The sequence below is a fragment of the Camarhynchus parvulus genome, chromosome 28 (assembly GCF_901933205.1).
Source record: "Camarhynchus parvulus chromosome 28, STF_HiC, whole genome shotgun sequence".
NCBI lineage: Eukaryota > Metazoa > Chordata > Aves > Passeriformes > Thraupidae > Camarhynchus > Camarhynchus parvulus.
In genome coordinates, this window is record NC_044598.1 from 3,447,038 (window position 1) to 3,474,816 (window position 27,779).

The following is a 27,779-nucleotide window of genomic DNA, read 5'->3' on the forward strand; positions in this document are numbered from 1 at the left end:
CCCCCCCATTGTCGACGATATGCTCCCCGGTCCCCCTCAGGGCTGATCCTGTGTCTCCCCCATTGCCGGGACTGTACCCCCCATTTCCCCCCGAGCTGTCCCTTTCCCCCCAATTGCCGGGGCTGTGGCCCCCCATCCCCCCCGAGCTGTCTCCCTTTCCCCCCCATTGCCGGGGCTGTGCCCCCGATTACCCCGCGAGCTGTCCCTGTCCCCCCCATTGCTGGGGCTGTACCCCCCATTTCCCCCTGAGCTGTCCCTTTCTCCCCCATTGCCGGGGCTGTGTCCCCGATTCCCCCGAAGCTGTCCCTGTCCCCCTGAACTGTCCCTGTCCCCCCGGTGCTGGGGCCCGGATCCCTCCAGGTTGTCTGCATCCCAGCAGTGCCATCACAGATCCCCCCCCTGTGCCACTGCCCCCACACTGTGACAGTGCAGGGACCCCCCAGCACGGTGCATCCCCATCACCGAGAGTCCTGGGGGTCCCAGCTCTGTTCCCCCTGCCCGGGGGCAGTTCACACCCAGCGGTTCCCAGGCTGGAGCTGGTGCCCCAGGGATGTGCCAGGTTCAGCCCAAGGGTGGCTTTGCACGGCATCCCCCAAGCCCTGGCTCTGGCATGAGCCCCCCCACTGCTTCCCAGGGAGGTTGGCCATTGCATTTCTTCTCTTCCTGGGGATGTTTCTCAGCCCCTTGAGGAGGAAGGTTCCCATGGTCTTGTGCCTCCTAAACTGGGGGTCTGTGATCGATGGGGGATAAAACCAGGGGGCAAAACGGTGGAGAAAAGCGAGCTGTGAGGAGCTGGAGCAGCCCCAGCGTTGCCTTTCAATGGAGTCGAGGCTGCCTCTCCTCCCATTAATGCAGCTTTGATTTCCCAAGCAGCTCTTGGAGCCGCTGGGGAACTGGCCCTGTGACTTTCTCTGTGAGAGCAGAGAATGGAGACAGCTGAGTAAATATAGCCTAAATCACTGCTTTCCTGGCCATTCCCCCACCCTTCCCTGACATGCCAAGGGCTGCTGTGTCCCCGAGGCTGCACTGGGCTCTGCTCTAGCCTTCCACCATGTGGGAAAGTCCAAGGCATGGTTTGGTTTCTTTGGTGGCTCTCTTTGACGTGGGCAGCTCGTGCTTCCATCTGCCTGCGCGGTTCGTGGCACAGCCTCGTTCCTCCTAAAGCTGATTTCTGCCCCAAACCCCAGTGTTCCATACTGAAACCACTGGAACAAGGTTTTAGGCACACAGGAAAATCCTCTGTGCCTGCAGTTGGGTCTGGCTTGGACAAAGGCGCTGGGTTGGAAGGGAGAGCGCGGCTCAGCTGGAATGTGGCGAGGAGCAGAGTGGTTTGCGGAGCCAGTTTGGAGCCGTGTCAGAGCTCTGAGTGCCGGGGTGTGTTTACAATGAAAAAGAGTATTTATAATATCGAGGGCTCTTTTAATTCCTCTGGGAATCTCTGGAGCCGCAGCTTGGAGCTAAAGTAGCTGGGTAATGGAAGATGAAAAGCAGACAGAGGAAGGGATGGTGGATTTCTCAAGTTGGAAGGTCTTGGCTCTCTCACCAATATCCAAATCATGCTGGTCTATTAACTTGGGTGCTTCTTACCTCGTCGGTTACTTCATGTGATTGCTGAGCTGTGCAGAGCTGCTAATAAACCATATAAATTCCAGATACCCTGGGGAATGTGATTTTAAGCAGATAAGTTAGCAAGAGCAGTTTGATTTTTTTTTTTTCATGTACTCAGGTTTTTTTTAGAACTGTAATTTTTTTGCCAAAATACAGCTCCTGGGTTTCTATATTGCTAAAGCCAGCTCCATGAATGCTCCTAAAATGGAATTAGTGTGTTCTTGCTGTGTGGGGGATGGTGTAAGAGCAGCCTGGAGTGAGGTGATGGGGCTGGTGTTGGGTGCTGGGTCCTTCTCTGCCCACTGCCAGCAAATAAAAGTCTCTGGCCACGTAAAAATGTCTTGTAGGCAGGAGGAGAAAGTTTGTGAGGTGGCTGAGAAAGAACAAGCTTCAGCTGGAGCAAGGAAGTTCAGTGTCTCTGGACAGTGCGAGAAGTCTTGGAGTAGGTGTGCAGACTGAGGTGCTCTCACACTGTCCAGCCTTTGAGCAGGAGGTCTCTGGGACCTCCAGTGGTCTCCCAAAAGTCAGGAAGGTTTTGATCATCTTGTTTTATTCAACTCCTCGTGTCCCTGTTAATCATGACATTGACCTTTTCAGTGAGATATTTCAGATATTCCTTCACTTCCTCGGGCTTTGGTGAATAAAGCAAGATATTTAATGAAACTCAGGCGTGAGCAGGAGATGCTCAGTGTCCCTGGCAAAGGGTGGCTTGTGGCTGTGGGCAGGAGCTGCTGCTGGCTGGCTGGGAAGCATTTCTGGGGAAAAGAAGAGGTGAAAACAGCCTCGGCTATCCCATGCCTGGCTGGGGCACTGCTCAGGCATAACTCCCCTCCTCCCCTGCAGCTTTTCCCTGTTTGGAAGGAAATACCAGCTGGCTTGGCAGCGCCGTGGCCAGCCCGGGCTCAGCTCTCCCTGCTCCGCTGGCCGCTTCCCCAGGGGCAGCTGCTGGAGCGTGTCCAGCTCCGCATCCCGCCCGCCCCAGCTCCCTGCAGGCTCTCCCAGCTCCTTCCCCCTCAGCTCCTCGTGGCACTGCCGCCTCTAACGCAGCCTGCCTCATGGCTCCAGCCTCGCCAGACGATTCTCCAGTCATTGTTCCTGCTGGGGAGGCAGCGGGAAGCTGCCTGGGAGCTCAGGGATTTGCTGTGCTGTTTGTCCTGGTTATAAATCAGGGGTTGCCGAGCTCTTGCTCTCTCTGCCACTCGGTGGGCACAGGATAACCCATGATGTGCTTGCCATTGCCAGCTTCAGGAGCTGAGGCCATCAGAGCTGCCCTGGCTGCGTGGGTCAGAAGGATGTGATGCAGCAGCAGATGTCACCGTGGCAGGCAATTCCCTGTCCATTTTTATTCCCATCCATCATTGCATTGTTCTATTTTCTCTTTTTGTTAAAGGAAAAGTTTGTTCTTTTTGACGGTAACTTGCAGTTCAAACTCGATATGGTGTTTGTTTTGCTCGCTGAGGATCTGATGTAACTTGGAAAGGTTGGAGCTGCATATACTGGTGTGAGCATATTCTTCTTTTAAATATTTTTATGCATTCTTTCCTCTTTCTGGAAGGAAAGTAACTCAGTCTTGCTTCAAGTCAAGCTGCACTTTGAACTGCATTTGGAACTGGGTTAAAAAGCACAGGAACCACATTTAAAATGTTAAGATGCTTTTATTTATGTGCTGGGCACAGACAAAAAGACTTGTAATGTGTTTTTTGTTTCAAACTGATGTATTAAACAAAGAAAGTATTGACAGCAGTTAATGAATCGAGGGATTGTTTCTGGGCGCTGAGATAGATTTACCAAAGGTATTTAGCTGTCTGATGCATGGGATTTTCAGAGCAGCCTAAGCAAGTGCTCGCCAGCACAGACACACGAGGTTCCTCTCTGAGAGCTGAGCAAAGCTGGAGCTGGGCCCAGCAGAAATCTTTTGGCGAGGTGCTGCCTCTCTCCTGCTCCAAGGTGTGCTTCCAGCCGACAGGCTTGTGCGTGTCCCGGCCTCTCAGCACTGCCTTCTCTCCAAAGAGCTGTTCCAGGGCTTTGGGAAGTGTGTGTTCCCAATCCCCAGAGCTCTGTCAGCTGCTCTCCAAGGGAGCAGCTCAGCCAGGGAAGCCTCTGCAGGACAGAGGACAACTGTTGCCGCTGGAGAGGATGGTGCTGGCATTCGCCATGAGGATTTGAGTCTCTTGGGGAGCTCCTCACTCATGTTCATGAGCACTCAGTGCCCACCTGGGCTGAGTGTGGGGAAAGCAGGTGAGGCTTCTCCAGGAACAGCCTGGCTCTGAGTTCTCTGGATTTTTCATGTGCCCAGTGACCCACTGGGACGTGGGGAGCGTGGTGGCACAGAGCTGTGCCTGCATTCCCACCCCAGGGAAGAAGGTTGTGAAGGAGTCAGTTGGGAGAAGCTGCGGGACCTGCTCTTTGGAGACACTTGGTGCTCCAGAGTCACTCTCCTCTTCCCACCCCTCCACGCAGATCTGCTTTTAAAAGCTACTGAACGAGTTTGCCAGGCCTGAGCGTTTTGTCCTTCCAGCCTCTTCAGCTGCACCGGCTTGTCGGAGACGCCTGGAGTCGGGGCTGGGATCCGCGGGTGGAAGCTGGGGGGGTGCCTGTGGGGGAGCCTTGACCCTGCTGGGGTTGGGCTCTGCTGCCTCTGGGTGCACTCTGGAGTCTGTCCTCTCCAGGAGAAGCCACTCTGGGGTCTGTCCTCCCCGGGAGGAGGGGGAGCTGCCAGCGCCGTGCCCAGCGGGCACTCAGGCCCTTGGCATGCAGACAGTGTCCCCGGCACGGCGACTCCGCTCTGGGGGACCCTGACAGGCAGCACTCAGAGGGGCAGCCAGTGAGCCTGGTCATAAATCTCTCTTTATGCTCTGGATTATGAAGTAATATTTTCCTGGCTGGTGCTGGTTGGATTGGGGAAATGTGGGCTCTGCTGCGAGTTCCTTGCAGCCACTATCCCAGCACGACGGGAGCTTTCACAGCTGCCATGCTGGGCTGTGCTGCTTCCCCTGTGAACATCAGAAACCTCTGTAGGGTCTCTCCATGAATTCTGCAGTCTGGTGTTGCTCCTGGAGTTCTGGAGAAGCTCTCCAGCAAGTTGGATCAGGCTCAATCCTGTTCCCCACCCGCCTCTGGCCGCAAGTGCCTCACCTCCCCGCGGGCAGTGCCTGTTCATTCATGGCAAAGACAGCCCGGCTGGGACGCCTGCCCGAGCTCAGGCAGGCGGTGCGGGCTCTGGCTGCTGCACAGGTTTCCTGTGCCATGGCCTCTTTGTGCCTTTTGTCCTTGTCAAGGGAAGGAGCCCTGGTGCTGAGCTGGAGAGCCTGGCTGTGAGAGGTGGGGCTGGCTCCTCTCTCGGGGGACTCACCCCGATCCCAGACTTTGTGGCAGCACGTGCAGATGTGGTGACACGTGCAGGGGTGATATAGCACGTGCAGGAGGAAAGAGGGATTTGTAGCTGATATGAACTGTAAAGTGTAACTGGCCCGGAAGGGTTATTTTGAAATCCTGCAGATCACCAACGTTGGTGCCTGTCACAGAGTCCAACCCGCAGTCAGAGCAGGCCTGGCTTCGTGCCATGCTTGGTTGTTCACTGACCCCTCTGGGAAGAGTGTCCTGGCTCCCTTTGCCTCCTCACATCCCTCTGCCCAGCCTCCCACAGCCCTGAGAAGCACCTTCCTGCTCGATAATAGTTTTCAGATGAGACTCAAGAGTCTGAGCTGGGTTTGGTGGTTTCTGGGCCAAAACAGCTCAAGCCTTTAACAAGACCTGCAGCATTTGAGCAGGCCCAGGGTGTCCCTGGGAAGGCTGGGTTCTGGCTGCCCCGGTGCCTTGCAGGTCCGGTCCTCGGCCACATGCCGTTTCTGCGGGAACCAGAACTCTGGGATTTGCCTGAGGGAAGTGGAAAACTGGCCTGTGCAGCCAGGAGGGGATGGGAAAAGAGGACGTGCCTGGCTGGTGGGAATGTCCTGGCTCGTACATCTCTTCAACAACATGTTATAACCCAGGTTTATTCTTTTTTGGTGGATTTCTGGGCAGGGCAGGCAGCATATTCAATTTCTCTCTGAATAGCTGAAAGGCAGTTAGGAGCTCTAAGTAGACTTGAAGGCTTCTGAAGATTATTTTAACTCCTTTTGCCTCCATCTCTGCGAAAAGAACCTGTGCCTGCACTTGATGCTGCTGCTGCTGCTTTTGAAAAGTTCAAAAATTGACTTTTTGCTTAGAGCAAAGCTTTGAAGTGCTGTTCTGTGGGAATGGCAGTGCATCTCGAAAGCCTTTTGCTGAAAGCGTGGTTAACCTACATTTGTGGGCAGCTCCCTTCAGAAGATGCCTTTGTGGGGGATTGCATGGCAAGATGTAAAGGTGAACTGTGAAATTTAATCGATTTAACAAGGGAAGGTTAAATCTGTTTGTTCTGCTCCCATTCAGGGCCTGCAGCTGGTGGGTGCAGGGTCACCCTTTTCTGTATGCAAAAGTTATCCTGCATAAAGGCTGTTTTGTCCCACTTGTTGTCTCCTTGTTTGCATAAGTGCTGCGAGGAGGGTAAGCTGAAGAAGCAGGGGTGAACCTCTTTAAGATGCAGAGCTGGTGCCTGGCTGTAGCAGAGAGGAGGCAGCGTTCCTGCCCGCAGCCACTGGCTCCTCGCTTGCTTTTGGGAGTGTAAATCGGGATTAGCATGCCCTGCTTGGATCCAGGGCTCTGCTAGGTAGGAGAGAAACGAGTCCTGCCTCTCTCAGGTGAACTCCTGGTTTGAATGTTGGCATGTCAGGAGGGCGTGGGGTGCCTGGCTGTGCAGTGACAATTCTTCTCTTTGCAGGCACTAGAAAGAGGAACATAGCGTGCCACGCTGTTCCAGGCTGGAAGCCTACTGTGCTTTTCCTCCCCAGACTCCAAGAGACTGGCTTTTTTGGTGAAACAGACCCTGATCTTGGGTTTCCTCGCTGCATGCCCACTCACCAGTGCTGGATTATGTTCGTCTCCTTCTCCCTTTGCTCCATAATTTGGCTGAATCGTGGTTTCAAGCTGAGGAAAAGGGGCTGCACCTAAGCGCTCCTGGGCACCCAGACCAGGCTCCTGGGGTGCCAGTTCACACAGAGACAGTTCAGAGTGCTGATGGGGGAGAGCTGCCTCTGAGGGCCCTCCTCTCCCACCTGGAACGTGCTGCCTCACCCTTCAGAGCCCTTTCTCCCCTGGCAGAGAGGATGGGCAGCACCGACGGCTTCCAGTACCGCGCGCTCTACCCCTACCGCAAGGAGCGCGAGGAGGACATTGACCTGCTGCCCGGGGACATCCTGGTCGTGAGCAAGGGGGCCCTGCAAGCCTTGGGCTTCAAAGATGGAGATGAGCAGACCCCCAATCAGATCGGGTGGATCCTGGGCGTCAACGAGCGCACCAAGCAGAAGGGGGACTTTCCTGGCACCTACGTGGAGTACGTGGGGCCGGTGAAAATCGCTGTCCCCTCACACCGGCCCCGGGTGCAGAGACCCCTTCCTGCCACACCTGGGGCCAGTGGTGGCCGGCTGCCCGAGGCTCTGGAGCAAGGTAAGCCCTGCTGTGTGCCCTGTTGCTCTGGGACACCTCCACAGTCTTGCTGTGTGACTGGCTTTGTAGGACAGCGGTGAAACTCTCAGCTCGGCAGCACTGGGTTGCCCCAGCAGCAGCAGTACAGTTGAGTCACAACCAAAAGCCAGCCTCTCTCAGTGCTGGCCCAGAGGAAAGCACTTTGTTCCTCCAGCTTGTCAGTCTGCTCAGCAGAGCTTCCTGGGGCAAGCTTTGTCCCACTCTTACATCTCCAAGATCCTTCTCCCCCTCTGTTCTGCAACCAGCCAGGATCCCCATGGTCCCTCTCCCTGCTCCACTGAGTTTTGCCAGGCTCCCTCCCTTCAGGATAAGTCCTGACCTCTCCCAACCACCACCTCCCCGCCCCTGCAGCGCCTGGGGCAGTGCTCCCTGCCAAGAGCTGCTCAGCCCTGCTGAGAGACACAATTACTTGTCTCTGGGCAAGAGGAGAAAAGTCAGGGTCTAAAAGAGTTCTTCTGAGAACTGGAGCTAATTGCTTGTCTGCCTGGCAGCCAGCCCACCCTGCGGGTCGCAGAGCCCTCGCTGGGGCCAGGCAGCCACCCTGGGGCTGGGCATGGGCTGTCCTGCACCTGCAGCTGCCTCCCAGCCCGCCTGGCCTTGGCACAGACCCGGGCTGGGAGAGCCAACGTGCCTCAGCCCTGCCTGTGGAGCTGTGGCAGCTGCCTGCTCTCAGCCTGTTTGTTTGGCTCCCAGGCACATAAACCCTGTGGCCAGGGCTCAGCAGCCCCCCAGGGTTTCCCCCTTCTACTCTTCCTTTGTGAGACCCCCACCTGCAGTGCTGAGTCTGGGTCTGGACAAGGCAAAAAAATGTGGGCCTGTTAGAGTGAGTCCTGAGGAGGCCACAGAAATGCTCCTAGGGCTGGAGCCAGGCTGGGAGAGCCGGGGGTGTTCACCTGGAGAAGAGAAGGCTCTAGGAGACCTTATTGTGGCCTTCCAGTACTTCTATAAAAGAGGGAGAGAGGCTTATACAGACAGATAGTGATAGTACAAGGGGGAAGTTTTAAATTAAAAGAGGGAGAGATTTAGATTAGATGTTATGAAGAAATTCCTGACTGTGAGGGTGGTGAGGCCCTGGCACAGGTTTCCCAGAGCAGCTGTGGCTGCCCCATCCCTGGAAGTGTTCCAGGTCAAGCTGGATGTGGCTTGGAGCAACCTGATCTAGTTGAGGATGTCCCTGCACAAGGCAGGGGGGTTTTAATGGGTGATCTTTTAAGGTCCCTTCCAATCCAAACCATTCTGTGATCCTCTGGGGGGTGACAGCCACACTTGGCCTTCCCATGCCTTGCAGAAGATCTCGTGCTGGTGTACATGGGAGGAGTGGGGTCGGCAGCAGGAGCTGGAGAGTGCCAGGGAACGCTCCCAGCTGGCAGTGCTGCATCCTCCCCATCCCTCTCTGCCTGGGAGCCACGGCTACCCCAGCAGATGCTTTTGGCTGTGTGAAAACACCTCTGGGGTCTTACGAAACCAGGGTTGTGGGGCTGGTGCAGCTCCCTGCAGCTGCCTCCTGCTCCCGGAGCCGGAGGGGCGGCCCCAGGAAACATCTCCGCAGGGTGGGAATGCGGCCGGGCCCTGCTGCGTTTGGGTTGGCAGGAGAGCCTGACCTGAGTCATCTCGCTTGCAACCTGCCTTTCCAAGAAAGCTGCTCCTCTCAGGAGCCTGGGATGTGCTCTGTGCTGCTGGGATGTGCTCTGTGCTGCGTGTGCTGGCCTTGCCTGCACGGTGCTCCCTCGGGGGCTGGATTTCTGCCCTCCTTGGCTCTCCCCTCTCCTCAAGGGGGCTTGGTGGAGGTGTGTCTGGGTGGTCAAAGCCACTGGTGGGGTCTCTGGGAGATGGAATAAGATACATGCCAAAGCTCCTGAAGCACAGCAAAGACAAATTTGGGAAGGAAACCAAAAGCCAGCCTATCTGCATCATGCCCAGGGATGGAGGGTGGGGTACCAGGGCACGTGAGATCAGCTTTGTCCCACTCTTACATCTCCAAGGTCCTTCTCCCCCTCTGTTCTGCAACTAGCCAGGATCCCTGTGGTCCCTCTCCCTGCTCCACTGAGTTTTGCCCTGTCCCTGCCCCCTGTGGGGCCATCCCCAGAGGTAACCTCCACTCAGGGTATAGGCAGGGCCTGCAGGGAGGCAGTTCAAACACCCAGAGCCATTTTGCACTCAGCCTGCTGGTTTGATCCCTCTATGGGCCATTCACTTAAGAGCTGGACTTGAAGATCCTTGTGGTTCCCTTCCAGCTCAGGATATTCTGTGATTCTTTATTTCTGTATTCTGCTGGTGAGACACATTTTTGCAATGGAAAAACTGTATTTGAGCCAAGCCTGTCTTATTTCTTCACGGTGTGCACTTTAGGAGGTGCAGAACCATCTCCTGGCAGCCCCACGAAGCTCCTTCCCTGCTTCCCAGCTCCTGCCCTGGCTGGCAGGGACCCCTGAGCCCCTCAGTGTCACTCGTGGAGCAGGGCCAGCCCCACAGCTGTCCCGGGAGCGGCGAGACCCAGCGCGTTGTGCCTCTGGATTTACGAGCTGCTGGTGTTTGCCTTCCGCAGAGAACACGAGCGGAAAATGCGGCTCGGGAATATTTCCGCAGCTGCCCGGGCCGTGCTGTGAGCAGCCTTGTTCACGGCAGCCCAGCCCGGAGGCCCGGCAGGCTCAGGAGTTGCTGCTGGCTCCCCGCTCCGTGCCTGACAAAAAAAGACAAGCTGCTGCCTGCTGAAGCAGCACATTCCCGGCTGGGCCACGTGGGCAGCGCCAGTATTTACTCTCCCTTCAGTCCTTCCCAAGGGTCAGGCCGGGAGCTGCCAGCCTGGAAGTTTGCCTGCAGCTTCCCCACACCGACCCACACCGTGCCCAGGAGCTCGCTCCAGTGTGGGATTGTCCCCTCTCCCAGCAGCACAGGCCTTTACAGAGCTGCTGGGTGCCTGACCCCTGTGCTTCCTTTCCCTTCCCCTCCCTTCCCATGGCTGTTCTGTCTCCCCTCGAGGCCGTGGGTGCAGGAGGCTGAGCTGGGTGCGCAGTTCCAGCTTGCTGCGCCTTGTGGTGAGACCACACCAGGCGAGTTCGGGTCAGATCCATGACAACGGAGCTGTTTCGCAACGGGGAGCAGCCTCTTGGCTCTGCCTCTGCAGAGTGGAGTGTGCTGGGTGTCCTCACCCACTGCGGGCTCCCCAGGGTCTGCCAGGTGCTGTGGACCAGCCTGGAGGAACCTCCTGCTCTGGCTGGTGCTGCTTTGGAAGCGGGATGGAGCCTGGCACCGCTCATCCGTCGGCAAACCTCCTGCTGGCAGCTCCTCAGCCAGGCCTGCGTGCTCCTGCCCCGGCATGCACAGGGGAGGGGGGTGCCTGCAGCCAGAACCTCAAGATTTTCTGGAAGTGGCAGTGATGCGGGGCTGCAGATCCCCCAGGAATGGGGGGATGCTGGTCCCGTGCCACGGGCTGTCTGTGCCCTGTAGCAGCTTGCACAGAGGCTGTGGGCTCACGGGGAGGGGGAGGCACAGGGCCCGTTTCCATGTTAAACGAGCAATCAAGGGCAGGAATTTGCTGACACGGCGTTCTGTCTGAATCGCTGGATTAATCACAGCTCACCACGACGAGCAGAGCGAGCTCCCTGGCCCCGCTCCGCTGCCAGCCCTACGCAGCCCCTGTGCTGGGCAGGGACCCAGCCCTGAGCTCCAGGAGCCCTGGTAACCCCTGTGCTGCCTGCCCGGGGGGGGTACGGGTCCCCAGGGGGGTGGGCTCTGTCTCCAGGCCTCTGCACAGAGCAGCAGATATCTCCCTGTGCACACCCAGTCAGGGCTGGAGCTCAACAAGCGCTGGCTCCTGGGCAGGTTCCTTGCAGGCTGCCTGCTGTGTTTGCCTCAGCCACAGCCTCACAGTGGGAGCCACAGCTTTCCTTGCTCCTGTTGGGAGTTGCCTGGGCTGTGCCATGGCCCAGCTCTGCTGCTGAGGGCTGAGCTGGTGCTGAGCCCTTCTCTCCCTCCCTCTCCCCAGGGTCTCCTCTCCCAGACGTGCAGGAGCAGTTCAGCCCTCCCGAGATTGCTCCGCCGCTCCTGGTGAAGCTGGTGGAAGCTATTGAGAAGAAAGGTAAGGGGGCAATGCTGAGCACTGGGGATGCTGATACACCCCAAAACCCCACAATGAAACCTGAGTTCTGTGGGACACACAGGACACAGCTGCTCTCATCTTCCTCCCTGGGCTGAGCTGCTGAGGCCCGTGAGGGTGTTTGATTTGGGTACCTACACGCACTGGGTGGGTGCTGTGGTTTGGGAAGTGCTTCCAGCCTGGATCTGTGCCATGGTGGAGAGATGGGGCCACTGAACTGAGTGTCCTGGGGGCCAAGGGGGCTGCAGCAGGGGGTTGGCTTGGACACCATCCATGCCTGGCCATGCCACAACCCAGCTGGCACTGAAACAGTGCCTGTGCTGGAGCTGACAGCAGTGTCCCCCCTTCTGCAGGGCTGGACAGCGAGATGTTGTACAGGACATCTGGCTCCGAACTGAGGCAGGCGCTGAGAACCGGTAAGAACCAGCTCGGCGCGGTGGAGGCGAATCGGCTCAGATGGAGGAGATTAGTGGATGTGACAGTGCCAGCAGTAATGCAATCCAGGCCAGGCTCGCCTGTCCCCGGCAGTTCCTGACTCCCTGCACGCTGCCTCTGGGGCTGGGCTGTCCCCATCCCACCACGTCCTTGTCCTGCGTGGAAGGGATGGGACAGGGGGGGATCCCTGGCACCATCCATGGAGGGCTGGCTCAGAGACTGGCAGGCAAACAGCTGAACCCCTGTGCCTGTCCCCTGCTGTCTTTGGGGTGCTCTGCTGATGGGCTGGTGGAGGCTTCTCTGGCTCTGTCATGCCACTAATAAGCAGGGGAGGATCTTTGAGCTCGGCTTGGTGGCTGGAGCTGATGTCTGTGCTGGGGAGCCCTGGGAGCTGTCTGCCTCTCGGCTGGGCTGGGGCCTCATCCGGGACCATGCTGGCAAGTCTCCTCCTGCAGACGTTCCTGCAAACCCCAGCTACACAGTGCTGCCAGGCTGGGCTCTTGGGACAGACTTTTTGTGCTTCCCAAAATCCTGTGTTCGAGGGAGGTGTTTGTTCTGTTGCATCCAGTGTGTGGCTGCTCAGTCTGAGCTCGACTCTTGCTGGCAGCAGAGAGCAAAACTCTCACCCAAACTATACCTGCTCAGAATTCTTGTGTTGGGGCTCTGGGCAAAGGTTGTGGGTACCCAGAATGACCTCTGCCCTCTCCCAAGGGGAACTGCAGAGCCAGATTATTTCTGGGGTGCACATCGTCTGTCACATGAGCTGCCTAAGGGCTGCCTGAGCTCCCTCGTGGTGCTGATGAGCTCTCATGATAGCTGGCTGCTGTGTGATGGTTTCTGGGATGGGTGTTGGCAGCACCAGAGCTGCCAGCTGAGTGCCCAGTGCTGTGTCCACCCTCCCATGGGAAATCTGTGCCCTGATAGATTGGACCCTGGGTGACCTGGAGCCCCTGGACGTGCACTCCCTGGGCGAGGCACTGCGAGGTTACCTGCAGGACCTGCCCTCCCCCGTGGTGCCAGTGTCAGTGCATGGAGATATCCTTCGCATCCTGCAGGGTAAGGGCCTCTGTGGCTGCCTTGGGAATGGGTGCCTGGCTGGGGTGGACGCATCTGGGATATTAAAATGAGCCCTGTACCTATGGGGCCTGGCACATGGCCCCCAGTGCTGACAGCACTCCTGTGCTGTGACGCAGCAGGAGCGTGGAGAGTGGTGCCGGCTGTCCCAGCTCTTCCCTCGTGTCTTGTTCTCTCCCCAGAGATCCCCCAGCCAGAGAATTGCCGGAAGCAGCTGCTGCTGGCCCTGGAGTCGCCTGCGGTCCCGCTCCAGAACACGCTCACCCTGCAGTTCCTGCTCCGGCATCTGGGGAAGGTATCGCAGCAGGCCGAGAGCAACAGCCTCCACCCTCGGGCCCTGGGAGAGATCTTCGGCCCCCTGCTCCTCCGGCTGCCCGGCGCCAGGTACATCAGGCTTTTGGTCCCAGCAGTGTTCCCAGCTCCGGCCACTGTGCCTGCCAGGACAAGGAGTCCAGCCCCTGCTGGGCTGCACGTGGGATTAAACTGCTGGCAGCACACAGAGGTGGGACTCAAGCCGGGACAGAGCCCTTGCTGCCCTATCAGCCTGGGGTCTGGCAGCTAGGATGAACCAGCTGACCCCAGGGGATGTGGGAGCAGTGCCATGTTGTACCCCACAACTGCTGTTCTTGACTTGTCTCTTCTCTCCCTGCAGCCCAGAGCTGAGCCCTGACTTCTCCGTGCTGTTTCTGGAGACACTTCTTCAGACGAAGGAGCTGGAGCCAGAACAATTGCCTCCAGGTACTGAGATACCCCTTCCCTGGGGCCTGAGGCACTGGCATTTGTGGGTGTGGACTCTCTTGCCCCCGTGATTGGGTTGCTCAGGGTGTTTTGATAGCCTGGAGGCCAGCTTAAGGTATTCAGCTGCTGGTGATGTGCCTGGAGCAGCTCCAGGAAACGTGGTGGCCAAGGGGCCTTCCTGGGCCAGTCACTGCAGGGAGGGGGACTCAAGAATTGCCAGTGAGGAGCTGGGATTTGGGCTCACCCTGTTTCATCCCTCCTCCTCTCACAGCCCTGCCTCCCAAGCCACCGAAGCCGAAGCCCAGCACAGCCAGCCTGGCCAACGGGAACAACGCGCCCTTGCAGGACGCCGAGTGGTACTGGGGGGACATTTCCAGGTAAGGGGGCGACTGGCAGCTCACACCTGGGGTGCCCTGTCCATCAGGTGAGCCTTGGGGCCGCCTCCCAGGCCGTGACAATCCTGTTGCTCGCAGGGAGGAGGTGAATGAGAAGCTCCGGGACACACCAGATGGGACCTTCTTGGTGCGGGATGCCTCCAGCAAGATCCAGGGGGAATACACGCTCACGCTCAGGTAGGGCTTTGGGATCCCCTGGGAGCCTCAGGGGTGCAGCTCGTGGGACATGTCCCTGTGCTTCCAGGGATGCCAAAGTCTCTGGCTGGGGTGGTGCTAAGTGCCCTCTCCTCTCCCCTGCATACAGGAAGGGAGGCAATAACAAGCTGATCAAGATCTTCCATCGGGAAGGCAAGTACGGCTTCTCGGAGCCCCTGACCTTTGGCTCGGTGGTGGAGCTCATCACCCACTACCGGCACGAGTCACTCGCCCAGTACAACGCCAAGCTGGACACCAGGCTGCTCTACCCCATCTCCAAGTACCAACAGGTGAGGCCTGTGCTGCAGGGACGTGGCTGACAAGCCCAGCCTGAGCCAGGGGTGTTTGTTCATCCATCCCTGCCTCTTCTGTAGATGATAATGTCCCATCCCTCTCCCTGTGCTGGAATGTTTTTTTGTGGGGTTTTGTGGGACCAGCTGGAGCAGGTCCTGACTGAGGCTGTGCTTTTGGCAGGACCAGGTGGTGAAGGAGGACAGTGTGGAAGCTGTGGGGGAGCAGCTGAAGGTTTATCACCAGCAGTACCAGGACAAGAGCTGGGAGTACGACCTGCTGTATGAGGAGTACACACGTACATCCCAGGTATGTGGGCACTGCCTGAGACCCCCAAGGGCTGCTCTGTCACCCCCTGAGTGTTGGCAGCCATCCTGTGTGCCCAGGGGGGACCAGAGATGGGGCACCTGTTGCCTCATTTGTCAGCTCATGGACAGGCACTCCTCAGAGGAAGGGCTTTGAAGGGGATATTTTGCCTGCAGCAAGGACAGAGTGCTTTGGGGAAGTTAAAAGAGGAGATGCAAATGTGAAGAAATGTTTCTCAGCTTTCCCCTCCCTTGTTCCCAGGAGCTGCAGATGAAGAGGACGGCAATCGAGGCCTTCAATGAAACGATCAAGATCTTTGAGGAGCAGTGTCAGACACAGGAGAAGTGCAGCAAGGAGTACATCGAGCGCTTCCGGAGGGAGGGCAACGAGAAGGAGGTGCAACGGTGAGGATGGGGGTGGTGGTGGCCTGCCCTGCCTGGAGAAGGGCCCCAGGGGCTGCAAGGATCCTCCTGGCTCAGCACAGAGCCGAGGCACGTGGACTCCTTGTCTCTCCAGCAGCATGCTGTGGGCTGGAGCTGGCAGGCTGCCTCCTCCGCCTCCCCCACCCTGGCTCACAGCCTAACCCCCCCCTTCCCCCAGGATCCTCATGAACTCGGAGAAGCTCAAGTCCCGCATCACAGAGATCCACGACAGCAAGATGAAGCTGGAGCAGGACCTGAAGAAACAAGCCTCGGAGAACCGGGAGATCGACAAGCGCATGAACAGCCTCAAGCCAGACCTGATGCAGCTGCGCAAGCTGCGGGACCAGTACTTGGTGTACGTAGTGCCCCTGCAGCGCTTCCCGGGAGCCATCCGGCTGCCTCCCCCAGGGCTCCGGGGCTCGTTGGACCGGCTCGCAGCCCGCTGTGGGCTGGAGCCGCTCCCGCAGCGCGGCCTCGGGGCTCGGCGCTCCCCGGCAGCGGCGGCTGCTGCCCTCTGGTGATGGCCGCGCCCGGGGCTCGCTGCAGCCGTGCTCAGCTCTGCCCTCCTCCCCCAGGTGGCTGACGCAGAAGGGTGCCCGGCAGAAGAAGATCAACGAGTGGCTGGGCATCAAGAACGAGACAGAGGAGTGAGTGTGCTGCTTGTGTGCTGTTGGATTTGGGGGATGTGGGAGCACAGGCTGTGCAGCTGGTTCTGCTCATGCTATGGGCAAATCCCAGCTCCCTGCCTGGAGGCTGAGGATGTCTTCCCTGCCAGATGAAGCAGTGTGGGGAGATGTGGGGGCCACACACCCAAATTTAGGGAACCTGACCCTGCCTGTGCTCGATTGCAGTCAGTACTCCATGATGGATGACGAGGAGGAGCTACCCCACCACGAGGAGAGGACGTGGTATGTGGGGAAGATCAACCGTGTGCAGGCAGAGGAGATGCTGTGTGGGAAACGGGACGGCACCTTCCTGATCCGTGAGAGCAGCCAGAAGGGGTGCTATGCCTGCTCCGTGGTGTGAGTATCCCTGTGCACGTGGGCTGGGGTGGGATGGGTGGGGTGGAATCCATGGGATGAGATGGGTTGGGATGGGATGGGATCCATGGGATGGGATGGGATGGGATGGGATGGGATGGGATGGGATGGGATGGGATGGGATGGGATGGGATGGGATGGGATGGGATGGGATGGGGCTGGCCCAGGTTGTGTTCCTCCATTGCTCCACCCTCCCCTTACCATATGCTGGAGGTGACAGCTCCCATCTGCCTTGGCTTCTCCTGCCAGGGCCAGGTGTTTATGGTGCTTTGGTGGCCCTGCCTGTGCTCCCCTGTCCCACTGCTGATCCAGGCTCCCGTGTCTCCCTTGGCAGGGTGGATGGTGACACCAAGCACTGCGTGATCTACAAGACGGCGACGGGCTATGGGTTTGCTGAACCCTACAACCTCTACGCCTCCCTCAAGGACCTGGTCTTGCACTACAAGCACACGTCCCTGGTGCAGCACAATGACTCCCTGAATGTCACGCTGGCTCACCCGGTCCTTTCCCAGCCACCAGCCAGATGAGCAGCCCATGCAGAACACAACAGCTGCCTTCAGCTTCTCCCCAGGGCGCTGCTTTCTGGCTCTGGACTCTTGCACCCTGTATAGTTGAGTCTCTGTGCTCCTGCTCCTTCAGAGCCTCTGAGATGTCTGTGACCGTTTCTGATGTCCCTCTTGGTCAGTAGCTGAAACCCGTGTTGGCTGATGGGACAGAAAGGCTGGGCTGTAGATTTGCAGTGGGCTCCAGCCTCTAGGAGGTGGGATCCAGTTGTGATTGAATTGCTGGGGGTGAGCACAGCCCCCTCCCCTTCCCTGACAAGCAGGTCAGATCCCCTTCTTGCTGGCAGGTTGCCCCGCTACGCATCACTGTAGAGCTTTGGTTCTTGATCCCTCGGTGCTGTGGCCGAGGGGTTCCCTGCCTGGATGCCTGAGGAGGCAGAGGAGGAGGAGGAGCTCCACTGAGTGTGTGCATCCTTCACTCTCACTTCCCTCGGTGGCCTCGCAGGCTGTGATGGTGTCTGGTACGAGGGGCACTGCTCTTGCATGCAGAGACACATTTAGGAAGGAGAAACCTCATCCTCAGTGGGGCTCCCTGGCTGAGATCTTCGCTCCATGCTGTGCCCCACCTGGCCGCCATTCCCTCTTGTCATAACCACCTCTGGAGTCTTGCTGCCTGGGCTGGGAGGATCTGCTTAGCCATGAATCTCCCACCTTAGCTGTGCCAACGAAGCTGTGAAATCCGTGTTGGTACCCGTGTTTTCCTGGCAGGATCTGTGGCATGCACAGCTCGTTGTTTCCGGCCGGTCTCGGTGACTCTCTGCACACGTAACCCATTGAAGCTGACTGTAGCTCTGTAAATATGGTTCTTTTTGTGACCAGCTGCTCCCCTGGTGCTGGTGTTTGCTGAGCCCCCAGTGCCACCCCCAGCGTGGGCAGCAGCTGCCAGGCTGCCACAGCCCCGGGCCCTGCAGCTGAAGCAGGAGAGGGCTGGAGTCCAACGCACACTACAAGCCCTACCTGGAATGAAGGACCTCTCTGCTGCAGGAGGACACATCTGTGGGGCCCAGGGCATGCTGAAATGTATCTGCATGATGGTGAACTATGTATGCAAAGCACTTAAATCATGGATACTGTATGGGGCCGGGGCAGGGCTGCCCACCGCAGCTGGCTGCTGCAGGCAGGGCGCTGTGTCCGAGCTCAGAGGGCCCCAGGGCAGCCCAGGTGGGCCTGGAAGAGCTTTAAAAGCTGAGCTGAGAGTTGAAGCCATGGTGGCATTTGCTTTCCTGGGTTATCTCAGCTGCCTGGCTGGAGGAGAGCATTCTTGATCCTCTTGATTTGCCAGAGTGGCTCATGCCCTCTCTGAGGCTCCTCCTTGGGACAGGCAGGTGGGTGCCGTGGACTTCAGCACTTCTGTTTCCCGTTGCAGTTTGGGTTCTGCTGATCCATGGGGTGCTCTGTGCTCATGCTGTGCCTGCATCCTGTCCTTGATGTGCCACCTGCGTTGGGGACTGCACTGTCCCTCCCTCCCTGGCCAGCTCTGCTGCTTTGCCTTGCTCTGGCCTTGTCCCCAGATCCTTCTGGAGCTGGGGCTGCTGGAGCAAACATCCCATTCCTGTTGCTTGTGGCAGCTCTCCTCTGCTCAACTGTACAGCCCCATTCCCTGCTCTGCATGTTCTCTCCAGGCCTTGGGGCCTGGTTTTTGGGTCTGGTTTGTCAGTGTTTGGTGCTCAGGTGCAGGCAGTGGGGCAGGGGAGGCTGTGGTTGGCTTCGGGGATCACTTGGGAAAAGCTGCCAGGGATGAGTAAGGGAATCATTTGGACTTGGCCACGTGAGAGATGAGGGCACGTGGGACTGGGGCAGGGAGGCTCAGTCCTCACAGCTCCATCCAGAGGCCTGTGGAGTGACCAGGGGACTGCACCAACACTCCAAAGCTCTGACAGTGTTCCACACCTTTACAGCCTGTGGACTCTGCTGGTCCTGTGCTTGTCCCTGCACTTCCAACCCATCCCCAGGTCACAGGACAGATGGGATCCTCAGCCCCTCATCCCATGGGCTCCTCCACCACCACCCCTAAATGTGAGCTTGGGGCCAGTCCTGCCTTGGGGGGATTGCTCCCTGCTCATGCCAGGACCTGCTGAGCATCTGGAAGTCTCAGCTTGAAGCTGTCACCCGTCAACACTCGCTTGGTGCTCACCTGGCTTTGCTGCCCAGGGAAATTCCAGCTTCACTTCATCCTGTGTTTTTCTCCTTTTGGCTGAATTTCTGTTGTTCTCCCCGTGCTGTCCCTTCCTGCTGTCCAGCCACAGCCCAAGGTGGGGTCACAGTCACCCCTCTTGCAGCACTGCCTTCCCTGCCTGCTGGCAGCCTGTCCTTGACAGGGTGCAGCTCACAGGGTCCTGTGTACGACGAGGAGGAAGATGCCCTTCCCCAGGGCTGCCTTTCCCTGACGGTGCTTCACTCAGCTCCTTGAACAGCAGCTTTCCCCTGCTCTCCCCGGGCTGGGCTCCCCCAGCATTAAAAGCTCGTTGTGATTTGTCCTTTGCTGCTTTGGCTCGTTCTGAACCCGGCCGTGTTTTGAGGCTGTGCTTTGCTGCTTGTGACGCCCGCGTCCCCCAGCCGAGCCACCCGCCCGCGTCCCGTGGGTGCCACATGGCTGTCCCTGCTCCCCGGGGCGCAGTATGGGGCTTGTCCCTCCTGTCCCTGCTCTGGGGGGGCTCCCCCGTGTAACCCCCAAGGTGCCAGTGGAGGCTTTGTGCTCGGAGAGGACGTGGTGGCTGCGTGAGGTTTTAGTTTCTAGGTATATGCAATAAAGAATAACCTGCCCCCCGAGCTGTCCGTTACCAGCAGTAGTGCTCTCTGCTCTTTCTGTTGATGTTTACTAATGTAAACCCAGTATTTGTTACTGTAAGAGGATTTTTTTTTTGTACGGTACTTCGAAAAAACCCACAAAAAACAACCAAAAAAAAAAAAAAGGAGAGAAATAAACAAAATAAACAGAGTTAATGAAGCAGGCTGCTGGATTGCTGTGGGAGGTTGTGCGGGGGCAGGAGAGCGGTGGGGCCGTGCCCCAGTTCCTGGGCTGGGTGCAGGATGTGACCCATCGCGCCAGGATTGTGCTCCCCGGGTTTGTAGGGCTGGGACGCGTGGGGACGAGGGCTGAGAAAGGGCCGGAAACAGCGGCTACAAACGGGGGAACCACGAGGTTCCCGTGATTGAACTCGGGGTGCCTCGGGCTGCAGCCACCGGAGCTGCCCCGGTCCCGCAGCCACAGCGGGCTGTGCCGGCACCCAGCCCCGTTTGCTGCTCGGGGAGCTCCACGCTCCGGGCCGGGTTCCAGCCCCGGACCTGCCACAACCCGCGGGGACCGAGCCCCAGCTCGCTCGGGGGCAGCGGGAGCGGCGGCGGAGCCCACGTGGGGCGGCGGCGTCACGGGAGGCGGCGGCCGGGGCGGCAGGAAGGGCTCAGGAGGGCGGGCACAGCCCGGCTTTAAAAGTCCCCGCTGGGACGGGCTCATTTCCGCGTCACCCCGGCGTCCCGATGGCCCCCGCGGTGGCGCTGGCTGTGCTGGTGGCGCTGGTGGCCCCGGGGCTCGGCGCGGCCCCCGGCTGTGATCACCCTGCCCACCGCTGGTGCAGCTCTCGGGACGTCGCCGCCGCCTGCCAGGTCAGAGCTGCTGGGGACAAGGGCAGGGTCACCGGGACGCGGGGACAGGGTTGGGGCAGCGGTGCCTGGAGCGAGTGCCAGCTGCGAGTGTCGCTGAGGCTGTCACATCCACAGGGATGCTCAGAGCCTCCCGTGCCACACGGGCACACGGCATTCCCCAGATCCTCGGGGAACGGCTGTGCTCCAGCCGGACCCTGCCCGCACCCCCTCCCCAGCTGCCGCTGGCACTTCTGCTTTTTAAGCATAAAACCCCTTTTTGGCTTATTCTGCCCCAAACAGAGCCGGGCGGTGACAGCGCCCTGTGAGCCCCGCGGGGCCGCAGCTTCCCCCTGGCACTGGGTGCTGGGCCATGCCCCCACCCACCCAGGCACATCCTGGTCTAAATTTGTTTTCCCCTGAAATGTTTTGGGGAAGTTCTGGTGGAAAGCCCCGAAAACTCCCGGCCACTCTCACTTCCCTCTAGCCCTGCACGCCCTCATCTCCCCCTTCTCCCCTGCACCCCGGAGCTTCACCCCATCTCTCCCGATACTAGAACGGGGGTGCAGCAGCCATACCCGCCCCGTGCACCCCGAAACCCTCCCGTGTGCAGGTGCAGAGCCGCTGCCCGAGCCTCCCGCACCCCGCGGCCGCTCCCGTGGAGCTGAGCCTGTACTACGAGAGCCTGTGCCCGGCGTGCCGCGAGTTCCTGGTGCTGAAGCTCTTCCCCACCTGGCTGCTGCTGCCCGAGGAGATGCTCAACATCACCCTGGTGCCCTACGGCAACGCCCAGGTAGGAGCCGGCGCTCCCGGCGCTGGTCCCGGTGCCGCCGGCCCCGCTCATCCCGCTCGGTCCCGCAGGAGAGGAACGTCAGCGGCAAGTTGGATTTCCAGTGCCAGCACGGCCCCGAGGAATGCCTGGGCAACATGATGGAGGTGACGGTGCCCGTTCCCACGGGGCTGGCACGGGGGGGTCCAGCAGCCCCTCACCTGCCCTGTCCCCCCAGGCCTGTCTGATGCACGAGGCCAAGAACTTCAGCACCTTCTTCCCCGTCATCTTCTGCCTGGAGTCGGGCAGCTCGGTCACCAAGAACCTGGAGGCTGTATGTCCCCCTCCCCGCGCCTCGTTGCCCCTGGTGGGGGATGTCCCTGTCCCCCTGAGCGTCCCCTGTGCCCGGCAGTGCCTGCAGATCTACGCCCCAGAGGTGGACAGCGGCCGCATCAGCGCCTGCGTGCAGGGGGACACGGGGGTGGCCCTGATGCACCACAACGCCCAGCTGACCGAGGCACTGGACCCCCCGCACCAGTACGTGCCCTGGATCACCATCAACGGGGTATGGCAGGGGGGCACGGGGTGCCAGGGGGGCTGGGACACCCTGGGGACCCCCCTGAGCAGCCCTTGTCCCCCCACAGAAGCACACGGACGAGCTGCAGGCACAGGCAGAGGCCTCGCTGCTGGGGCTGGTTTGTCACCTCTACCAGGTGGGACGAGGCTCTGTGGGGACAGCAGGGCTTGGGGACACGTCCCCGTCGCTGCTGGCGCTCTCATGGCTGCTCTCTGGCAGGGGGAGAAGCCTGAGGCCTGTGAGGGCTCCAAGGCCCAGAAGATCCCGCCTGGCTGCAGGCGCTGAGGGAGCGCAGAGGGAGAGGCCAATAAAAAGGATATTTTTATGGAAAAGCAGCAGGATCTGGAGTGCTGTGGTGGGGGAGCAGGGAGGGGGTGGTTGTGCCCTGCCACAGTGGGAAGGGGACAGGGGCTGGGCACTGGGACTGCCCTCCAGACCTGGGAATTACCTGCTCCAGAGGGTCACAGAGAAGCCCCTTGAAGATTCCCAGGGAACTCTGCTGAGCAGCAGAACATTTCCTCTCTCCAAGTCTTGGGAAGCAGCTCCGGTGTCCATCTCTCTCCTCACACTGACAGCATTAGACTCGTTAAACTCAACCATTTCAGAGCACTGGGGCCAAGACCAGCCCAGTTCCCACCAGTTCCTCTCCATTCCCAACCTGCAGGCTTTGGATGGAATCTTTCCTGAGCACTTGTGACAAGCAATTCTCTCAGGAATTTCCCCGACCTGCTTGCCCCAGCAAGAGGCCATTCCCAGCTGGGGTCTGGGGGGTGAAATTCACCACAAGCACAAGGAATTCCTGATCCAGAGAATTCTCCTCACAGCCTGCAGAACAGCTCAGTGCCAGGGCCCTGCCTGGGTGATGGGCACCAGAGCCAAAGCTGCTTTGTTTTCCATCCCCCTCATCCTCATCCCAGAGGCTCCTGACTGCAGGGGCTGCTCAAGGCTCTCCTCACACGAGCTGTGACCCCTGCAGGTGTGGGACTCATCCCACCCCATCCCAGCTCTGGCACACCCTGAGAGCCGCCTGCAGCCTCCCCAAACCCTTTCCCAGAGGAGCTGGGGAGCAGGAGGGATACAAGAAACCCCCATGTTCCATCCTGAGAGATGCCAGAGAGCCTTGAGCAGCCAACAGCCAGGAGGAGCCATGGCCTTGCCAGCACAGCATCACTCTTGTCTCAGGCTCAGCCAGCCTGGGCACCCCTCAGTGTCCCCACCACCCCAAGGACAGCAAAGGAGGCAGCTGCAGGCAGGGACTCTCCTTCCCTTGTCTGGCTGCACCTCAGGCAGCAGCAAGGCCTGGAAAGATAAGGGAAAAAAAAACCCCAAACAACAAAAAAGCCACCAAAAAACAACAACAACAACAAAAAACCCAAACCAAACCAAACCAAAAAAAAACCAACCCAAACCACCCCACCCCCAAAAAAACCACCAAAACCCCCAAAAAACCCACAAAAAACAAACCCCCCTTCCCCGCCACCAAAAAAATCACAGCATCAACCAGAGAGTGCCTGGAAACTTCATCTCTCTTTATTGCCCATTTCTCACCCAAAACCTGGACCCCAAACCCCAGCTCTGGGCCCTGAGCAAGCACAGTCTCACTGGCATGAGTGCAGCACAGCTCCTGCCTCGAGCATCGCCCGTGCCCCACAACTTCTGTGCCCTGGCTCAGCTGCTCTGCCACTGCCCACAGCTCGCAGGACCATAGGAAAGCCTTCCTCTCGAAAGAAGAAGGGGAAAACAAGACAATGAGAACGCCCAGCCCTGAACTGAAGAAGCCTCAGCGCCGCAGGACGAGCTCTTCTCTCCCGAAGCTCTCGGGGCTGCGGGGCAGGGGCAGGACCCCGTCCCACAGGCTGAGGGGCTCGGACACCCCCTGGGCATCCCCGGGGGGACCTTTGGGACAGAGGCCGCTGCTCCAGGGTGTCCAGGACCCCGCTGCACCCCCCGGGCAGCTCTCGGTGCCCACCCCGAGCGCAGGGAGGAAGGAGCCGGGGAAGGCGCTGGAATCTCCCGGTGTGAAATCGCCGCCAGGCCAGGTCGGTGCCAGCAGCTCCTGGTCCAGGAGGAAGGACAGCGACCCTGCGGCATCATCCCCGGGCTGGGGAGCGCTGCAGGGCAGGGAACCCTCCCTGGGGCTGCGGGGGATGCTCAGAGCAGCCGCCGGCACCTTCCAAGCCGCTCTCTCCTCGCTGAATTTCTTCTTCCCTCCCTTCCCGCAGAGCCGCACCACCCTGATGCCGCCGTGCCAGTCGCGCTGCCCGAGGCTGTCGGCGGCGCTGCGGGCGCTCTCCAGGCTCTCGTACTCCACCAGGGCACAGCAGCGGCTCAGCAGCTCCGGGAACCGCGCCGAGTACCTGCGCACGTCCGGGGGCAGCTTGCGGCCCGGCCGCAGCAGGCGGATGGAGGCGATGGCTCCGAAGGGGCTGAACATCCTGGTGATGGTGTCCAGGAAGGTTTTCTGCAGGGGCAGGTCCTGCTCGCGCGGCTGCAGCTCCCAGGCCAGCAGCAGCTTGCTGGTGGGGACGCTCAGCAGGTGCTCGGGGATGGGGAGGCGCCGCCGCACTTTGGTGCCCTCCTTGTTCACCTCCAGCAGCGCCGAGAACTTGAGGGCGTAGAGGGTGAGGCGCCAGTCCCGGGTCAGGTATTTCACCTGGGCACACAGGGGGTGGAGTCCCCATCACCCCGCATCCCCCACAGGGGCAGGGAGCACCCTAAATTCCCCTCCAGGCAGGCTGGGACCCCATCTGTCACAATGTCCCCGTTCTGCTGACAGCCCCAGCGTCCCCCAGGCTCTGGCAAGGAGCCACAGCTCCCCCCTAAGCCACCACCAGCACTCCCCTGGGTGTTTTTTGGTTAAGGGGTGATCACTTCCAAAGCAGTGCATGGACAGAAGAGGTGAATCCAACCCTGGGGATGATTTGAGGAGCTTTCCCTGCTCTCCTGGGCGCAGAGGGGGTGGAATCCCCATCACCCTGCATCCCCCACAGAGGCAGGGAGCACCCTAAATCCCCCTCCTGGCAGGCTGGGACCCCATCCAACATCCCCCAGGGCAATATTCTGTGTGAGCAGAACGGCAGAGACATCAGGGGACAGCCCCAGCCTTGCCCTGGGCATGGGCAACAGCCCCAGCCCGTGCCCACCAGCTTTGCCCAGAGCACAGGGAGCATCCTGTGCTCCTGTGTGAGCAGCTCTGGGACCTGCAGTGTCCCCCAGGCTCTGGCAAGGAGCCACAATTTCCCCCTAAGCCACCACCAGCACTCCCCTGGCTGTTTTTTGGTTAAGGGATGATCACTTCCAAAGCAGTGCATGGGTAGAAGAGGTGAATCCAGCCCTGGGGGTGATTTCAGGAGCTTTCCCTGCTCCCCTGGGTACTGAAGGCAGCCCCAGGACACACCCACACCCCACAGGAGGCAGCCTGCACCCACCTTCTTGAAGGATGTCAGCAGTTTGATGCTGACAAAGCCCATCTTGTTCTTCTGCACGTGCTTGAGCAGGAAGGCGTCCCTGGCCAGGTTCTCATCGGACAGGTAGAACTCCACCTGCGCCACGATCCTGCGCAGCAGCTGCGGGTCGGGGCCGCGGCAGGAGCGCTCCAGCAGCGCCAGCCCCGGCTCGCAGGGGCTCCTGGCACAGCAGCGGGGACACGGGGCTCAGCTGCTGCCCAGGCCACCGTGCTGGCACGGCAGAGACACCACGGGGACCCACCAGCCTTGGCCTGGGTATGGGGAACAGCCCCGGCTGCTTCTGGAATGTTCTACCCCTCTGAGTTCCCCAGGCTTGGGTACGGGGAACAGCCCCAGCCTTGCCCAGGGTCCGGAGAATGACTCCAGCCCGTGCCCACCAGCCCTGCCCTGGGCACAGGGAATGACTCCAGCCTTGCCCTGGGTATGGGGAACTGCCCCAGCCCATGCCCACCAGCCTTGCCCAGGGTACAGGGCACCACCATAGCCTTACCCTGGGCATGGGGAACAGCCCCAGCCCATGCCCCGGGCACGGGGAATGACTCCAGCCTTGCCCAGGGTACAAAGAACAGCCCCAGCCTTGCCCTGGGCACAGGGAAGAGCCCCAGCGCAGCCTCGGGAGCCCCCCAGGCTGGATCAAACACACCCCAGCCGTGTCCCTTGTCCCGTGCCTGGCCATGTACCTGGTGCAGCTCCCCACGGGCTCCTCCTGGCCGAGCAGGGCGAGGGAGCAGCTCCAGGGCGGAGGGAGAGGCCGTGCCAGGAGGGAATTCCTCAGCGCAGGCACTGGGGGGCTGCAGCCGGGCTGGGAATTGAGCCCCAGGGGCACTCCAGGGCCGCGGGAGGACATTGTCCCTTCACCTGAATGTGACACAAGGACAATGCTGGGACAGCCCAGGCAGGGGCACTGCAGGAGGGGGTGCTTGATGGCTGTGTGTCCTTACCTGCTGGGGAGCACTGGGAGAAAGGTCTGAGCTCTAGCAGAACATCCCAAACACCCCGAGGCAGCACCTCCCCAATACCCCAAAAGCTCCCAAAACACAAAGGCAAAAAAAAAAAAAAAAAAAAAAAAAAAAAAAAAAAGGGAAAAAAAAAGAAAAAGGAAGAGAGAGAGAGCCCCTGGGGCAAGGGGGGTGTGGGTTTATAAACACACCCTGGGGGAGCTGCAGGGCTGCCTGTGGACCTGCCCCCACACTGCCTGCTCCAGGTGAAACCTGTTTGTGGTTAAAGCGTCCCAGCTGAGCCCTGGGATTAGCCAGGCTCCTCCTGCCTCATCTGCAGGGCCAGGCAGGGCTGGGCCAGCAGAACCTGTCCCCTCTGGTAGCCAGGGGGGCAGTGAATTGCAGCACAAGGCCTCTGTCTGTGCCTCAGTTTCCCTGCCTTGTGCAGGGACAGTCACAGCCACAGGGAGGGGAGGGAAACCTCTGTCCAGGGAATCCTTTGGGCTCTCAAATCCTTTGGGCTCCCAATCAATCCTTTGGGCTCTGAGTGCTGCCAGGGCAGCAGGGAAAGGCAGAAACATCCTGCAGGATGAAACCTCCTGCAGAAACATCCCCAGGCCAGCGAGGGATGGAGCAGGGATGGAGCCCAGGGCAGGGCAGGGGGCAGGAGGGGAAGGGTCTGGAATGAAACATCCCCATGGCCTGAGCCCCTGCTGGGCAGCAGGGGGAAGGTGAGGGTGGTGACACTGGGCAGGGGGCAGTGCCAGGGCAGGGGGCAGTGCCAGGGCAGGGGGCAATGCCAGGGCTGGGGGCTGTGGAGCTCAGTGCAAACTGGAAGTGCTGATGCTGGGAGCCCCCCTGAGCCTCTCCTGGTGCCCAGGCAGGCCCTTGGCTGATGTTCCTGTGCCCTGTGGCCACATGGGCAGGCCAAGGGCTGCACTGGGAAGGGAAGGTGCTGTTGCAGAACAAATGATGGGAGAAGTTGCCAGCAAACAACAGAAGGTGGCTCTGGTTCCTGCTTTCAAATCCCTGTTTTTGTGTTGGTTCATTTTGAGAACTTCATCTCATTTCCCTTCTCAATGTCCCAGAGGTGTTCTTGACGTGGGGGCTGTTCTGTGACACTGTGGGGACAACCCAGGAGTGCCAGGCCATGACCCCGAAGCCATCCCAGCCAAGAGACACATTCCCAGGGGGACAAACAGGGGGTGAATCCGGGGCTCATCCCAGCCTCACATCTCACCAGCCAGGCACAGATTGGAGCTCTCCAGGGTGTCCTGGCTGTCCCAGAGCAGCAGCACCCCCAGGCTGCTGGCCCTGCAGTGTCCCCTGGGCTGTGCCACCCTGCCCAGCTGTGCACGTAATGATGGAGCTTGCAGAAGTTCAGGTGCTAAAAGCAACTTTTGGACCATTTTTTGCTGGGTTTTGATGGACTTTGCCCTGTCAGGAACCCAGAGTCAGGGCTGGCAGTCACAGGTGGTGCAGGGAAGGGGGGAGATCCTTTCCCTCCCTCCTCCAGGCCTGCAAAGCCCAAATGATGCTCCCTACATATCGTGTGCACAACAGGAATTTGTACTTAATAGATTCATTTATGCTCCTCTTTGGACATGTAGGTCTGTACTAGACTTGAAATTCTGCCCATATAAATGGAATAAGGTCATGTTCTGGATGAGCTATTGTGTATTGCTTGCTATAACTGAAAGCTTGACATCCTTGCATCACTT

At 59.5% G+C, this 27,779-nt stretch overlaps 3 protein-coding genes across 3 annotated transcripts; 2 read left to right on the plus strand and 1 right to left on the minus strand.

The window, feature by feature from the left end:
- Positions 1-6,519: 6,519 nt before the first annotated feature.
- PIK3R2 (phosphoinositide-3-kinase regulatory subunit 2) lies at positions 6,520-19,674 on the plus strand. The gene is made up of 15 exons (XM_030966579.1): positions 6,520-7,134; positions 11,159-11,251; positions 11,623-11,685; positions 12,629-12,760; positions 12,961-13,162; positions 13,431-13,516; positions 13,788-13,893; positions 13,990-14,088; positions 14,216-14,396; positions 14,581-14,706; positions 14,965-15,107; positions 15,304-15,480; positions 15,701-15,772; positions 15,977-16,147; positions 16,500-19,674. The coding sequence occupies exons 1-15, from the start codon at positions 6,795-6,797 to the stop codon at positions 16,690-16,692; spliced, it is 2,184 nt and encodes a 727-aa protein (XP_030822439.1). The 5' UTR covers positions 6,520-6,794; the 3' UTR covers positions 16,693-19,674.
- Positions 19,675-20,127: 453 nt separating this feature from the next.
- Positions 20,128-21,988, plus strand: IFI30 (IFI30 lysosomal thiol reductase). The gene is made up of 7 exons (XM_030966792.1): positions 20,128-20,331; positions 20,921-21,100; positions 21,169-21,243; positions 21,315-21,410; positions 21,489-21,641; positions 21,721-21,789; positions 21,873-21,988. The coding sequence occupies exons 1-7, from the start codon at positions 20,206-20,208 to the stop codon at positions 21,936-21,938; spliced, it is 765 nt and encodes a 254-aa protein (XP_030822652.1). The 5' UTR covers positions 20,128-20,205; the 3' UTR covers positions 21,939-21,988.
- Positions 21,989-23,433: 1,445 nt separating this feature from the next.
- LOC115914433 (la-related protein 6-like) lies at positions 23,434-25,967 on the minus strand. The gene is made up of 3 exons (XM_030966964.1): positions 25,801-25,967; positions 25,082-25,280; positions 23,434-24,306 (listed from the first exon to the last, which is right to left on the minus strand). Exons 1-3 carry the CDS (start codon positions 25,965-25,967, stop codon positions 23,434-23,436), a joined length of 1,239 nt encoding a protein of 412 aa, XP_030822824.1.
- Positions 25,968-27,779: the final 1,812 nt, after the last annotated feature.